Consider the following 15,298-nt stretch of genomic DNA (forward strand, 5'->3'; position numbering starts at 1 on the left):
TGCCATAGCCAACGACGTCATCAAAAACTTGGTGTCTGCTGCTGTTGCTGCTGTTGTTGTTGTTGCTGCTGCTGCTTTGCTCTTACTTCTGCTGCTATAGCTGCTTCTTCTTCTTTCACATTGCTCTCACACATAGGCGCACACACACACGCATAACCCAAAATGACGGCGGCAGAGCTCTGGTGTCTATAACTGTGTGTGTGTGTGTGTTGTTGCGGTGTTTGTTGTTTTTTTTTTTTGGTTTGGTTTTTGTTATTTTTTGTTTTTCTTCTTGTGTTCGTATGTTTCGTTCGCTCGTTTGCCATCGGCCTGCCTCGGTTGCGCATATTTAAACGTGTAGTCATAGTCTCTTGCCGAGGCCCTTGCCAGCCGGTCGTCGCAGTCGTCGCGGCAGCAGCAGAAGCAGCAGCAGCAGCGGGCAGCAGCAAAAACCAAGAGCAAGCAAGCAAGCAGCCAGGCAAGGCAAACTGACTGAATGACTGACTGACTGACAGACGGTGTTGCTGTTGTTATTATTATTGTTGGAACGTCTGTTTGTCCATCTGTCAGTCAGTCCGTCAGTCACTCATTCAAGCACGCCGCCTAGCTAGACGCACACACACACACACACATACACAAGTTCAATTGGCCTCAATAATGAATTAACAAAAAAAAGGCAAAAACAATAACAACAACTACATCAGATACTACGTATAGCGTGCGAAAAGTAACAGGGAGACCAAGAGAGTGAGTGCGAGAGAGAGTCACACACACACAAAAAGTAAGAGAGACGACAGAGAGCGATTGAGAGAGAGTGTAGCATGAGTGTTGGCAAGAGGGGCAAAGAGATAAGCGAGCCGTATAAAGTTGTGGCCTGTTGTTGTAGTTATTGCTGTTACTTTTCTTGAAATATATGTATAGTACTCACACACACACACAAACACACATGCATGTATTTTTATTTACATATATGTATACATACATATACATATACATATATATGTATGTATGAAAAAAACATTTTTGGATGATGAATTTCTTAATATTTTGCTTTTGTTTTTTTCGCTCAATATGTAAGCTTGTGTGTGTGTGTGCGCATTTGTTTTGCTTTGTTAACCCTTTGTTGGCAACTAATTAATAACTAATTTGATTTAAGCAATAGTTTTAATGTACATACATATGTACGTACATACATACATACATATGTATGTATGTAATTGTCTAGTTCTTGTAGAAGATACGGCTAATTTGTAGGTTAGGTTGTCATGCGCTTTGGAATAAAAGTATTAACCCTCGATGGTTATTGTTCTTTAGAACTACACATTTGCGACTTCAAATTTGAAAATAATTTTTTAAAGAAGTTTTTTTAGTTGTCTATCTTTCTATGCAAAAATCACTTGTTGATCAGCTGATCACGATATTCGAGTGCTTATCGTACACACACACACATACATATGTACATATGTATGTATGTACATATATACATATGTGTGTGTGTGCTTTTAGTTGTATTTCTGAATGGAAAGTTTTTTTTTTGCCGAGAAATTGAAATTCTGTTGTACCGTTAAACGGGTGAGTTAGTTAACGGTTTTGATTAAAGTTTAGATATTTTGTTTGCAAGCTTAACTTTGGAGACCTCAATGGGTTAACAGTTAGATACAAACACACATATTTGTTGTCGAAATGTGTCTGTGTGTGTACGTAGCGTTATTTTTGGTATTTTGTGCATGTGTTGTGTGTGTGTGTGTGTGTGTATGTGAGTGAGTGTATATGCCGGCTGCGTCGCCGCTGCTGCTTCTGTTGAAAAACTTGTTGTGCCTGGGCTGTTTCAACACGAAACGGGGCCTGCCTTTCGGACGAGAAGACGACGAAACGAACGTCGCGCCGAGCCGCACACCGCTCCGCTCTCGAGTCTGGTGACTCTGGAGATTAAAGAGCAGCGCAATGGATAGGGCACGGGGTGGGTGGATGGGTGGGTGGTTGGTTCGGTTTGGTTGGGTGTCAGCATCGTCAACGACATTGTCGGCGAGGCAAGGGCGGGGGCGGTGATGGGGACGCGGCGGCGAGTCGGTGATTCGAGTATGAGTAAGCGAGCACGTTGCGCAAGGCCAAGCATTCGATTTGAATGTGCGTCTGTGTGTGCAACAGAGAGAAAGATAGCAAAAAAAACCAAAATATTTTGTTTCTCGCCCCCGCCAAAAAACCGTGCTGGCCAACCGGACGACCAGCGGTTTTTTTTGCCTCTGTTTTAATTTTTGTTATTGATATCTTCATACATTTACACACACACACTACATATTTATGTATGCATGTACATCCATATGTACATACATACATACATACATACATACATACATACATATGTATATTGGGGTTTGGGTCGCGTGAATGATTGTGCATGTGCTCCTCCGATTCTCGACCTCACTCTACCTAAGTTTCCATCTCTTTTTCGCCTTTTCCTTATCTTTCGATCAGCCTATCTCCCTCGCTCTCTCTCTCTCTTCTCTTACTCATTCACACTGCTATGCTTCTTTTTTTTTTTTTTGGTTGTAAATTTAACTTGTTTTGTTGTTCTTGTTGTTGTTGTTGCTTTGTGTGTTCGCTTTGCTTCATTGCTTCGTGTTTGCCTTGTACTTTTTGTTGTTGTTGTTGTTCTTTCTCTTTCTTTATGTGTGTGCGTATGCTTGTTCTTATTTGCTTGCGATTTTAGTATTCTTTACGTGCGTTTTTTTTTATTTTGTGTTTTTCGTCATCTTCTCCACCATTTTGCCTCGTATTCTCCTTCTTAATGGCGTTTTTTCTTTCTCTTTCTTCTTCTGTCTTTTCTCTTCATTTCTCGCTTTGCCTAAGCAACACAACCCGTTATGACTTTCAGGTGTGCTTGCTCTCTCACTTACTCCCCCTTGCCATCTCGCTCTTGTAGTGTTGTATGCTTTGTTGTTGTTTTTCTTTCATTATTATTATCAATATTAAAGCGCCAAAAGCACACTATAAGGAATTGCACAGAGCATATCAACCAGCTGATCCTTTAGGAAAAATTGACTTTCGAAAGATGTTATCTCTAAAATAAAATGTAATCAGAGACCTTGCATAACCTATAAATAGAAATAACTGAGTAAAGCTATACCGACTCTGGTGTATACCCTACCCTTCACTACACTTTAGCGAACCTAGCGGTAAACTTTCACCTTGCAGATTCTTCATTCTACGATTTTTTATAAAATTGGTCATTTAGTTGATTGTTGACCTTGAGTTTTGGGGCAGGGCATCAGAAATGTATGTATGCCTAGCCGGGATCCATTTGCCATCCGTTCATCATCGTCATCGTTTGAGACCTCCGAAAAAGTCCGAGTCGAGCTGTCTGCAATAATGACGAAGATAAAAAGAGGGCAGCGCAAAAGAGGATGGGAGGAGGAGGGGGGGTCATAGCGCAGTGGTGAATGGGGTTTGGGGAACGCTAGCGTCGATGGCGTCGTCGGCCATTTTGGGGCCACTTCGTGTGTTCGTTTGGTTGTGTTTATCGTTCTCAATGCATTCCCGTTCCCGCTATCAATTGGCATTAGCTTCCCTGCCTGCCCCACCGCCCCACACCACCCATACGCCTCCCCTTTTTGTCAACTCATCGCTCTCTAGTGTTAGACTTTCTTTGCTTAGATTTTACAATATTGACGATGCCCACATAAAAATGTTGTCATTGACAACGGCGCGAATTTTCAAGTGCCAAAGCGTCTGTTTTTTTTTTCTCTCTAAACATTCATACATACATGATGTAAATACATATGTACATACATATCTATGTATGTATGTATAGCCGTACATACTCAAGTATGTAAAAATGTATATTATTGCCCACATTTGGCGCCAGCCACAAATTTTCCCATGCTAACAAACACTTCCGCATGCTAGATAGATAGTGAAAGAAAGAGAGAGAGAGAGAGAGAGAGAGAGCCAAAAGCACAATAGCTCAGGTGTACGCATCTGTATCTGTACCTGTCTGTGTACTAGTGTCTGTGTGTGTGTGTGTGTGTTATCAATGTCAAATGTAAGAACTTTTGGGGATGTGCCCAGAGTCTGTTCGGAAATTCGATCAGCAATTTCGCGCCATTAAATGTGAAAATTTTGTTTCAATTGTTTGATTGGACCTTTGCGTGTGTGTGTGTTTACGTGTGGTTAACCCCGTGTTGCCCGTAGGCAACATCTTCTGGACACTTTGTGAAAGTGTTGTCTGGACTTGTGTGAAATCACTTTACTTTTAAATCACAAAAATAAATATTTCGAAAACCTTCTCAAAAGTAACTCGGAATTGAGTCCCCCCAGAACCAATCAAGAACCAAGTCCACTTGATCTTGATGAACTACAGACTATGTATGTATGTATGTACATTTACATATAGTAAAAATCCTTTGAAATTGTTTTAAAAAGTGGTTAAAATTTGCTCGAAGTGAGTTAAAATTTGCATTGATTCATCGTCAAGATGCTATTTGATAGAGAAGGGAGGGAGTCATATATATGTACATATTCATTTATAATGTACATATGTACATACATATATGTATTTACATATATGTATGTATATGAATTACATTTGTATGTATAATTCATTTTGTTGTTACGACATGCCCCTTTTATTGTTGTTGGCGTGATTCATCAATTATGAATTTCCATGTGCATATTTTGATTTTTAAACAAACATTAGTCTGTCATCATGATGATTTCTTTTTGGGCGTGTAAATGAGATAAAGATACATTGTACGTATACATATACATATGAACATTCATACATATTGCACATGCCAGTAAATAAATAAGAAATTAAGTCAACTGCAATTTGCATCGAATGGAATTTTTGGAAACGACTACAGAATATTCTCTATTACTATATCTCTTGACTTGACGAATATTCAAGCTAAGGAGAGCTGAATATTTGATTACTCAGAGAGATAAAGATTAATCCCTTGATACATATGTATGTACATGGCATATAAACAAGCCCCTTCGGCTGCTTGATAAGCAACTTGGATCTAAGTACTTGTACTTACATAAGTACTAAATAGCTATTACGACAATCATTGATTTTGTAACAAAGTTGTTATTCTGGGGTTTTCTTTTCTCTAAAACCTTATCAAAGAGTCTAATGATATTAGTCAGCTGTTTGTAATGGCGGGAATCCCAAAAGGATACATACATATAGAAAGGACTCCAAACCTCGATAAAACAAATTTCCATTTCAACGAGAAACTTATGATTTCAATATTCAATTCAACGGGCTTTCCCTCCAATATATCTGAGAAATTGTAATATTTTGTTTAACTACTGATTAATATGTTTAATTTCTTTAATATTAATAGATAAGCAAATAAATATGTATGCAAATGTTAAAAAAAACACGAAATAAAACTCTTTTGTTTCTCAATTCGCATTCATTGTCTTTGTTATTTACAATTTTTGCACATTTTCTTGGCTTTTCGGTAGTGGGAAATAAATGATTTTATCTATATGCGTGTGTGTGTGTGTGTGTGTGTGTGTGGGTATATAAGACATGTATATGTATATTTGATATATGTATCCACCCCCTCTCACATTTATATATACATTCATACATATAGACTTGACTGTATGGCGGATATTTCATATTTATTTATGAGGCAAAGCGAATGGAGCGCTCGGCCAGCAAGAGAAGGAAGAAGAAGAAGTAGTAGCTACGCTCCGGGAATTCGCCTATATAATGATTATACATATAGATACATACATATGCATTTATATGTACATATATTCAAGTAAAAACAAGAAACAAAATGTAAATTAAATTTTCTTATTATAGTTTCATTTCTATATATATATTTATGAAAGATTTCAAGAAGGAATAAACCTATGTATATGTATATTTAATGCTGAAACAACTTCTATATACATATGTACATACATATTTAATATGTGTATATGTATTTTTATATATGCTTAATCCATTGTTCAATTGCCAACAGGTAGCCAAAGTTAGACAATAAACTCAGGTAAGAAGCTTACAGAGACTGTGGATCAATAAATCTCATTTAAGCAGGTACGTTATCTATATACATACTATACCTATACATACATATGTATATACATATATCTCTTTATGTGTATCTGAAAATGCAAACGAAATAAATGACGTCTTGCTTTTAGTTCTTAATTTGCTTCGACTTTCTTTTCTTTTAAACTTTCATACATTTGTCTATACACATAAATAGCGACTTAACTTTATATATTAAGTAAATATAGTTAATGTATATACTTAATACATGTTTCTTGGGAGTAATCAGTAGATAAGTAAGTTATTATTTCGCTTATAAGTCCCAAAGATGTAGTTTTAAATGCGATTTTAAAGGAAAATACAGAAGTTCTTCGAAAAGTTAAGAGGTAATCTACAAAATATTCGAAGTTTGATCAAAACCGACGACTCGAATTTTTGAAATTCACTTTCACAAAAAAGAATTTAGAATGGAATTCATCAGAAAGTAGATGGAAAAACCCTGTAGACATTTCCTTCTTTAAAAAAATGATATTTTTTCAAAACAATTCAAGAGAATTTATATGAAAAGACTTTTTGAACGTTAAGCCATCAAAAAAATAAATTTTTAAAATACAAATATAAAAAAATATTGAAAATTTCGAAAGATTGTCTTCGAAAAGTCGATCAAGTGAACAACGAAACCGAATTAAACGTTTAGTTCAGCTTTCATTTTGTTTAAATTTATCATTTTTCTTTCATAAGAATTCCTAAAAACTTATTAAACACTATTATTTAAGGAATGCGTCAGATTTCAGATAAAATGGGCAAATGAAATAAGAAGCCCCCAAATAAAAAGTATGTACTTATTAATGTGACTCATCTAACTCTAGTTTCAATGAGTCACATATGACAAAATCTGAAAACTTTCCTTAAAAATGAAACAACATTTCAGATAGAATATACGAAATGTAATCATTGAATGAAAGGATATGTGTATATTGGCAAGGACGAGTTAGGCAAGAAGGCCATTGTTTCTTAGCATGAGTGAAAGGATTAGTCTAGATAACAGATAAGACAGATATACATAGATATATAGAAAGATTCTTGCAAATTTGATAAGTATAGCTTTTATCTATCTAATTTCAGGGCATACGAAATTCGTGGCAATTTGCCATTTTTTGAATATTTGATATGATGCCAAGAAACGAAAAAAATATCTACATACATACATACATATGTACATTCTTTATGTATATATATATATATACAAGTGTGTGTGTGTGTGTGGATATAGCTGAAGGGAGAGTCCGTTGAACCAATCTGGACCTGAAACTTATCAGTTTCGGACTTGGCCAAGGGTTGTGAAGGTTCTAGAGGCGAGAAAGGCAAAAAAACAGAGGAAGACAGAGAGAGAGAGGGAAAGAGAGATGTGGAGAGAGAATAGGGAGCAGATTTTTGGCTTCCACTTGTTGTTGTTGCCCTGCCCTTTCCTCGAGCGCTTTTCCTCCCTACTTAATCTCTCTCTCTCTGTTTGTTCTCTCTTTCTCGCCCTTCTTTTTCCCCACAAAATTATGTTTTTGTTGTTGTTCTTTCTTTACCACGAAATTGCTGCCATAGAAACAGGCAAAAAGCAAAACACAAAACACAAAACGAATTAAGTAAAGAAGAAAACAAACAAACCAAAAAGAAACAAAAAAAAAGACGAAAAAAAGTTCAAAGACAAAAAATGAAGTCATAAATGGACAGAGAGATGAGAGATGACAGAGAAAAACGGAAATTAATAAATAAAGATACATTTGATGTATGTATCTTATAGATACAAATACACGCACACAAAGACACACACACACACACACCGTGATACATACAAATATCTTCTTACGTGCCTTGTATGGCATAATCTGCAATGATCTCCAGCTCAAAAGTCTGCCTGATGAGAAAAAAAGGTCAAAGTATCTCTCAAAAAAAATACATACATACATACCAATGTATGTACATACATATACAGATACAGATACATATACATATGTACATATGTATGTATATAGATGCAAGTTAAAGTCACAGCTGGTTATATTCCGAGAGACAGAGATAGCAACTGATAGAGAGAGGGTACGAGCAAGAGAGAGATAGGGGCTTACCTAAGATGGTGGGAGAGAAAGAGATACTGTTACAGGCCATATAAACAGATACATACACAAAAATTGCACCCATACATGCATAGGTACATCTGTATACATATACATATATCTATATCTATCAGCCATCGGCCACCAAACTGAGGGCCATAACACCAGCAACAACCAACAACCAACAAGCAGCAACAACAACAATGCAGCGAAGGTCGTCGTCGTCGTCATTGTTGCTGTTGTTGTTGTTGTTGTTGTCGCTGCTGCTGCAGTTAACGTTGGCAGCAACGTAGAATTCCACATAGAAAATTGAGAAAACTGCATTAAATTTTCGTATCTGCTTTTTCTTCTGCCCTACCCCTCCTCCATCAGTCCACGCGTTAGTCCGTCTGCTCCCCTCTATCCCCAATTTCACTCTTCTAGCTAAATACACACATATACATACATACATACGTATGTATGTATCTAACTAGCTGAGTCTGTGTCTGTCTATGTTTGTGTGTGTGTTGCTTTGGGAATCGCTGTTTTTTTTATTGTTGCTTTTCCACTAGCTCCAAAAAAAGCTTTAAACATATATACATACATACATAATGGAAGCATCTTTCTACATACATATTTCCATAAAGTTGTGTTCCATCCTACATGGATTAGGATTAGATAAGTAAAGGAAGCAGTTTATGTTATTTGTATATATAAATTATAACTTCTAACTCAAAAAATATTAAAAAATTAAAAAAAAAAAGGATTTTTATTACAAAACTTGTAATAAAACTCGCTTTAAGTTAATAACTTTTATTTAACCCTGTTAGGACAAATTGTGCCCATAGACAACATTTGATCACAACTTTATTCAGAATGATAGATCACATTGACCGACAAAACAGGATAACAGACCAAAATGGGAGAACAAAAAGGCGGTTTTGAATGACAGATCCCATAGAATAGATCACGCTGATGATTGATCACGATGATAGATCAAGATGACAGATTGAAATGGAAGATCAGTACGAATCATATCCAAGATAATCCCTAAAAATAAACTTGTAAGGGTTTGAAATTGATCCACTACCCAAAGTATAATGGTCTAGCTTTGAAAGTAAGCAATCAAGGAGTTAGAGGCCTGGTAAGAAATAACTTAAAACTCGTTTAGATTGATACAAGGGCCAAGAAATATGATCGCAAAGAAAAGCTAGGGAGAGGAGTAACTGGCAAAGACATAATTCTAATATAAACTATTATCTTTCTTTTCGAGAAGCTATCAAACTTTAATGCAAAAGAATAGTAAACGATAGAGCTTTCCTTTCGGACGGAAAACTCTGCCGTAGATCCAGTATTTTTATTATTAAGATTCAAGATCATTTCAGTTAAGACTTTTCGAAATGCTCATTTGATCCTTAAAGGATCTTCAATTTGGTTTGTCAATCAAAAAAATTTTAATATACGAACATTCTTAAATTAGTAAATACACAAAATATCTTTTACTTCGTTTCCACCCCCTAAGAAAACGGCAATTTTGCCCCCATCCCCCCAAAATACATACATATATGTATACTCTTTTACACGGTCTCTCTCACTCTCTCTCTCTTTCTCTTTCTCTTTTCCGTTAGCCTCTCTTTATACCCTTCAATGCGCCCTCAAAAAGAAACGAACAGAAAAATGAAAAGAAACAAGGGAAAAATGGAAAGAGCGCGGGTGGGAAATGGTAAAGAGTAGAAGAAAAAGAAAAAGACCAAGACAAAAAAGAACATAAAACAAAACAAAAATGGCAGGCAAATTAAAAATAAATTTACTTTGCCCAAAAAATGATATACATTGGGGCAGGGTGACTATTACTCGATACCCTGCAATCTGCATCTCACTGACACCGCAGTGCCGCCATCTAGCGGTCAACATAATCTTTTGATTCGAGGTGGATTGTCCTTCGAGATTCACATCTAGTGTAAAAGTTAACCAACTGTCGAATAGTCTGTCATGACCCATTAACCCTTGGGGCCATAGGGTATTCAAAAAAAAAAAACCGATTCGTGCCGAACCAAACCGCGCTGCTCCCCCTTCAATAAAACAACAACAACAACGGCAGAAGAAACACGAAGCTAAAAACGAGCACACTACCGCCCATACTTTTGCATTGAAAGTTGGGTAGGGCAAATCGGCCGCCCCGCCACCGCTAACACCCACACCCCTTCGGGTACCCTGACACCGCTGTCCTAAGGTTCCATACAGACACACACAGACACACATACATATGTATGTATGTATATATGTACTTACATATATACAGAATGCCAAAGTCGTTGCGCGTCGCATCGTCGTCGACGTCGTCGTCATCACCATTTTGCCGCTGCCTCCCCTGCTGGCGATGGTCTCTGTCTCTGACCTCTCTCTCTCTCTCTACACACTCCTCTCTGCTCTACTCTTCTCTTCACTTCTCTTCTCCGCACTACTCTACTCTACTCTACTCTTCTTGCCATCTACCTAACCATTTTTGTATGTATGTATGTGCGTGTACATGTACACTACAATGGCGGGCTTCCATGGAGCAGGGCCTGGCCAGGAGACTATGCCAGTTTTGTGTGTCTACGAATCATACATACATACAATACATATAAATTTATGTAGATATTCATATACATACATACATATGTATATACATACTTATGCTAGATATTTTGTGCGGGCAGCTAGCATAGCTATAGGTATGTTTGGATGTGTTTGTGTGTGTATGTGTATAATTTTATGTTGTCTGCTTGTACAGTTAGATTTAACTGGAAACCTGAGAATCGAACGGGTATTGCTATTGAATACCCATAAATATTGGCTTAGTAATGATTTATATGCATGTACATATATGTATGTATGTGCACACACACACTAACACATGCAACGAATTTGTGCCAAATACATATGTACATATGTATGTTTATGCACATTAAAGTTATTTCGAGTGTCAAATATGCAAAAAAGATATTTAAGACTTTTTTTTAGTAGTAATACAAAAATTTCATATTCCTTATCTATTTTGATTGCATTTTACTTTCTTTTCTTCTGGGCAAGTCAAATTTGCATTTGAAATGTGGTTTTTGCCACACTCTTAAAGTGTCAAGTTTACATTTTCAATTTCAAATAGGCGCGCGTACTTTTAGTGTTGCATAATGCGAACTTTTTAGCAGTGTTGTTGAGTGGCGACTTAGAGATGTGCATTTCAGATAATCATATGTACACCGATAGATGATAAAGTGAAACAATAATAACCGAACTGTGCAATAGAATAAAATAACGCCGTGGAAATCTTCTTCTTCTCATTATTGATTGCTTTAATGGTTGGCTGCATTTTATATATAGTATAGTCCGACTATAATGCGTTTACTTTTCTACAATTATCCACTTTTCAAATCGAAATCAAATACATTTTTAATTCGCGTGTGGGAATCAAGACATTTGCAGGAATTTGCAGGAAAAGGCATTTCATTTTAGTATTAATAATTAATTGAACAATTTACATATATCCATTCCGATTACCCAAATTGGGTTTCATTTCCAATTTGTCATAAGTTTACTTCAAATATATGTGAATGTTTGTTACCTTTTTTGTTGCGTTAAAAATACAAAGAATGCATCTGGTCACACTTGCCGTGAAACATTTCACTACTTTCTGGCATCCTTCGGAGCAGCATTCGAATGGCGCGATTGTATTCGAAACTTATCGATAGTTATAGCCATTTCACCAGAAGCTTAACCACCATGTGCGAGCCGGGAATTCAACTGGGAGCGGGAGCTGTGCCAGCGGATCAGCGTAATGTGGAGATTAAGGCCCGCATTCCCGGCGGTTCGGAGGATTTCGAAAGACGCTTGGACATTGCTCGCAAGTTGACGGGCGACAAACAGGGCACCTTGATTGTGCAGCGCGACGTTTTTTTCAATTCGCCACAGGGTGGACGACTGAAATTGCGTTACCTTCAAGCTCCGGCTCGTTCCCAATTGGTTTTCTATGATCGACCCGATGTGGCGGGGCCCAAACTCTCAAAATTCAATAAGATCGAAGTGGATGAACCAGCCGTGCTGGAGAAGATACTCGCCCAATCGAATGGAACACTTGGAGTGCTGGCCAAAGAGAGACTCCTATTCATCCATGAACAGACGCGCATTCACTTGGATAATGTCAAGGATTTGGGCTATTACATGGAATTCGAAGTATGCCTAAAACCCGAACAGACCCTAGAAGAGGGTCAAGTAATAGCTGATGAACTAACCAAAACCTTTGAAATCGAGCAAAAAGATCTAATGACTGGTTCCTATTTTGATGCCCTTAGAAAGAATCAAGGCGACGCCAAATAGGAAGCGATGCCAAAGCCAATTCGTTCCAGCGAGGGTCCACTATAAAACCAAACACTTTATATTTATGTATGTATGTATGTTAATAAAACTTTAATGTCGTCTGTTCTTTTGTCAAAACTCAAAAGCTGGCAATGAATATTTACAATACATTTCTCATTGTTTGCTGTTAACTTAAAACTGAATGTCGTATATCGACCGATATATATATATATATATATATATATATATGTGTGTATAAATGCAAAATGGTTATAGAACACAAATCAAAATTAATAATCTTTGCCATGTAAAGTTAATGAAAAAGCAAAGAGATTGAGAATTTTACAAAGTCTATACGTTTTTTGTTTTGTTTTTGGTCACGATATATAGAATCATAATATATATCCATTTTTTGAGGAGGTTTTTATCCACCCTCAACTAAATCTATCACAATTGTCGATTTGACCTCTCGCATAGGTGCTTTCTTTTCTCTCTCTTCTTTTTTAATGGGGGGGGAGGTCGTCGTTTCCGAATGCTAGGAGGGGGCGTTTATCTCTTGAACTTTTGTTTTTTTAAAATCATGTCAATATTTGTGTGTTTTCTTTAGTTTTCAGACTAGTTATTGTAACGAAAATTAATTTTTAACAATTTTCATTTCGATTAAACTGAAAGATTCAATCAACCAGAAGAATCCTCTCTCTCTCTTTCTCTCTTAGTAAAAACCTTTGTACAAATTGACAAGATTTGAGCGGAATATACATACATATTTGTATTTTCCTCACAATTTGTGTAAATACTTTCAAGTTTTTAACAAGATTGTTCCAGTAAATGGTATTATATATGTGTATATGGTATAATCTTTTAGAATCTTTAACAAATTTTTGAGATCATAGTTGTTAAATTGTAAATCTTAGTTTTGTGATTTATCTCAATATGATTTAAGCGCCCCGTTCCACTTCTTAAGGGATTTTTTTTTAGTTTTTCTTCTTTCTTTTTGAGATGCATTTAGGAGCGAGAAGCAAAAAAAAAAAACAGCTTAAAAACTATAATAAAATCGTAAATCTGAATATATATATGTATAAACTATATGTTGACCATTTTGAATGGAATATTACTTGGTAATTTCTTTAAATTTTGGAAAGCTTTTTGTCTTAAGGGCAAAAACAGGAAGGAAGGAAAAAAGAAGAAATTCGTTAGATTAAATTTTGGCATGATTAGAAAATGTTACACATACATACATATATACATGTACATAAATACCCCTAAGGGTATATATATACATACATATATAAATGGTGTATAAATTTGAGTGATATTTAAATCTAAGAAACTTAAAAGTGAGCAATATGTTTTTCAGTATCCGCATTTTTACGTTTTCGGTTTCAGTTTTTCTTTGCTCTTTAGCAATAGGAGCCAATCAGACTGATTGATAGATTTTCGGATATAGGATCTGGGGCCGAGACCGGTTTCCAATACAACCAATTATAGCTAACTGCAACGAGCAAAAACGAGGTTAAAAGAAAAGGATAAACAAAGTGATCATTGAAATGTACTTACGGACAAATGATGGCGACAAACGCATGGAGAGAGTGCGGCAACGATGACGACATTCGCTGGTCGGACGCAAGATGATGAAACGTGAACCGACCGCCTGATGGACATAGACATTGGGGCATTCCGTTTCGGGTAGGGTATATGATGGCGCCAGAGCCGTATCAAAGGTCACATATCGCTCCAGGGCCACGCCCATGCTGGGCAATTGTGTGGGACGAGCGAAAAAGGGACGCAATAAACGGGCAGGCAGCATACGATTGCAACGCCATAAATTGTGGGCCTGCTGTGACCAGCTACTGGTATTGAACTGACCAAAGAGATCCTCAAGATTATGTACACCCTTGTTGGTGGAATGTACACGATAAGCATCACGTTGGAAGATCTTATGGTTATTGGCATATATATTATAGAAATCACTTATATCGATGGCATTTTGTTGACTTCGGAAGGCAAAGGGCAAATGATCGGCATCCGGTGACGGCGGAACGCCATCACTTTCATTCTCTTTAAACCACACGCTCTCCACATTGGCGCACGGGCCACAATTGAGATCCTCCACCTGAAAGAATGGATTACCCATCAGGCAGGACTCATCGTAGAGCTCGGTGAGCCGGGGAAAGCGTTGTATTAACGGCATTGTCATGCGACGCCACATTCTCATTCCCGGATAGACCATAGATGGGACAACACGATCCTCCGATCGGCTGGATGTCTCATACCGATAGGCCACCACACACAAGGACATCAATGTTAGATAGAATAACCAGCATAGAATTTGTCGCCGACGATCCAGAAAATGATGGAGCACCTGCAATCTCAAATAGGCCATCACGGGACTTGATACACCGCTGCCGCTGCCTCCACTACCGCCGCTATTTAGCTGCGTCTGTTGACGGAAATATTGATGGATCACATAGTTGTCGAAGCTCAGTGGCCGAACTCCATAGTTTATTTCCGCAATTCGTCTCAGTTGGCGCACTGCATTTGTGTAGCGTTGCAGCAACTGCTGCCGGCTCAATTGAACGAAATCCAAATCGATATCGATGTCATAGTCACCCATCTCCACCACCAGCACTTTGCCACCACTTCCTGCTGCAGCTTGGGGGCCACTCCTTTGCTTTTGTCCCAAAAATTTCTTTGTTTCCCAAAAATGTCACATACACACAATCTTTGGGATATCTATCATGCACAATGTATAAATATATATATATATATATATATATATATATATTTGTTTGTTTTGATAGATCCGAAAAATGTTTGGCTAGTTCCGACACGATTTCTTTATTTTGTTTTTAAGTATGACAAAAATACTAAAAATACTATTGTT

At 37.1% G+C, this 15,298-nt stretch overlaps 2 protein-coding genes across 2 annotated transcripts; one reads left to right on the forward strand and one right to left on the reverse strand.

Moving 5' to 3' along the window:
* The first annotated feature begins 11,805 nt into the window (after positions 1–11,805).
* On the forward strand, positions 11,806–12,584 carry LOC137587070 (uncharacterized). Its single transcript, XM_068303322.1, has one exon. It carries the CDS (start codon positions 11,842–11,844, stop codon positions 12,433–12,435), a length of 594 nt encoding a protein of 197 aa, XP_068159423.1. The 5' UTR covers positions 11,806–11,841; the 3' UTR covers positions 12,436–12,584.
* Positions 11,820–15,189, reverse strand: LOC137587068 (uncharacterized). The gene is made up of 2 exons (XM_068303321.1): positions 13,972–15,189; positions 11,820–13,906 (listed from the first exon to the last, which is right to left on the reverse strand). Exons 1-2 carry the CDS (start codon positions 15,026–15,028, stop codon positions 13,815–13,817), a joined length of 1,149 nt encoding a protein of 382 aa, XP_068159422.1. The 5' UTR covers positions 15,029–15,189; the 3' UTR covers positions 11,820–13,814.
* Between the last annotated feature and the right edge of the window lie 109 nt (positions 15,190–15,298).

The sequence above is a fragment of the Drosophila tropicalis genome, unplaced genomic scaffold (assembly GCF_018151085.1).
Source record: "Drosophila tropicalis isolate 14030-0801.00 unplaced genomic scaffold, ASM1815108v1 contig_158, whole genome shotgun sequence".
Taxonomy (NCBI): domain Eukaryota; kingdom Metazoa; phylum Arthropoda; class Insecta; order Diptera; family Drosophilidae; genus Drosophila; species Drosophila tropicalis.

Coding starts and splice junctions, on each gene's coding strand:
- LOC137587070 (XM_068303322.1), top strand. CDS start 11,842: ATGTGCGAGCCGGGAATTCAACTGGGAGCGGGAGCTGTGCCAGCGGAT.
- LOC137587068 (XM_068303321.1), bottom strand. CDS start 15,028: ATGGGTGACTATGACATCGATATCGATTTGGATTTCGTTCAATTGAGC. Junction 13,907..13,971: donor TTTGTCGCCATCATTTGTCC/GTAAGTACATTT, acceptor TGCTCGTTGCAG/TTAGCTATAATTGGTTGTAT.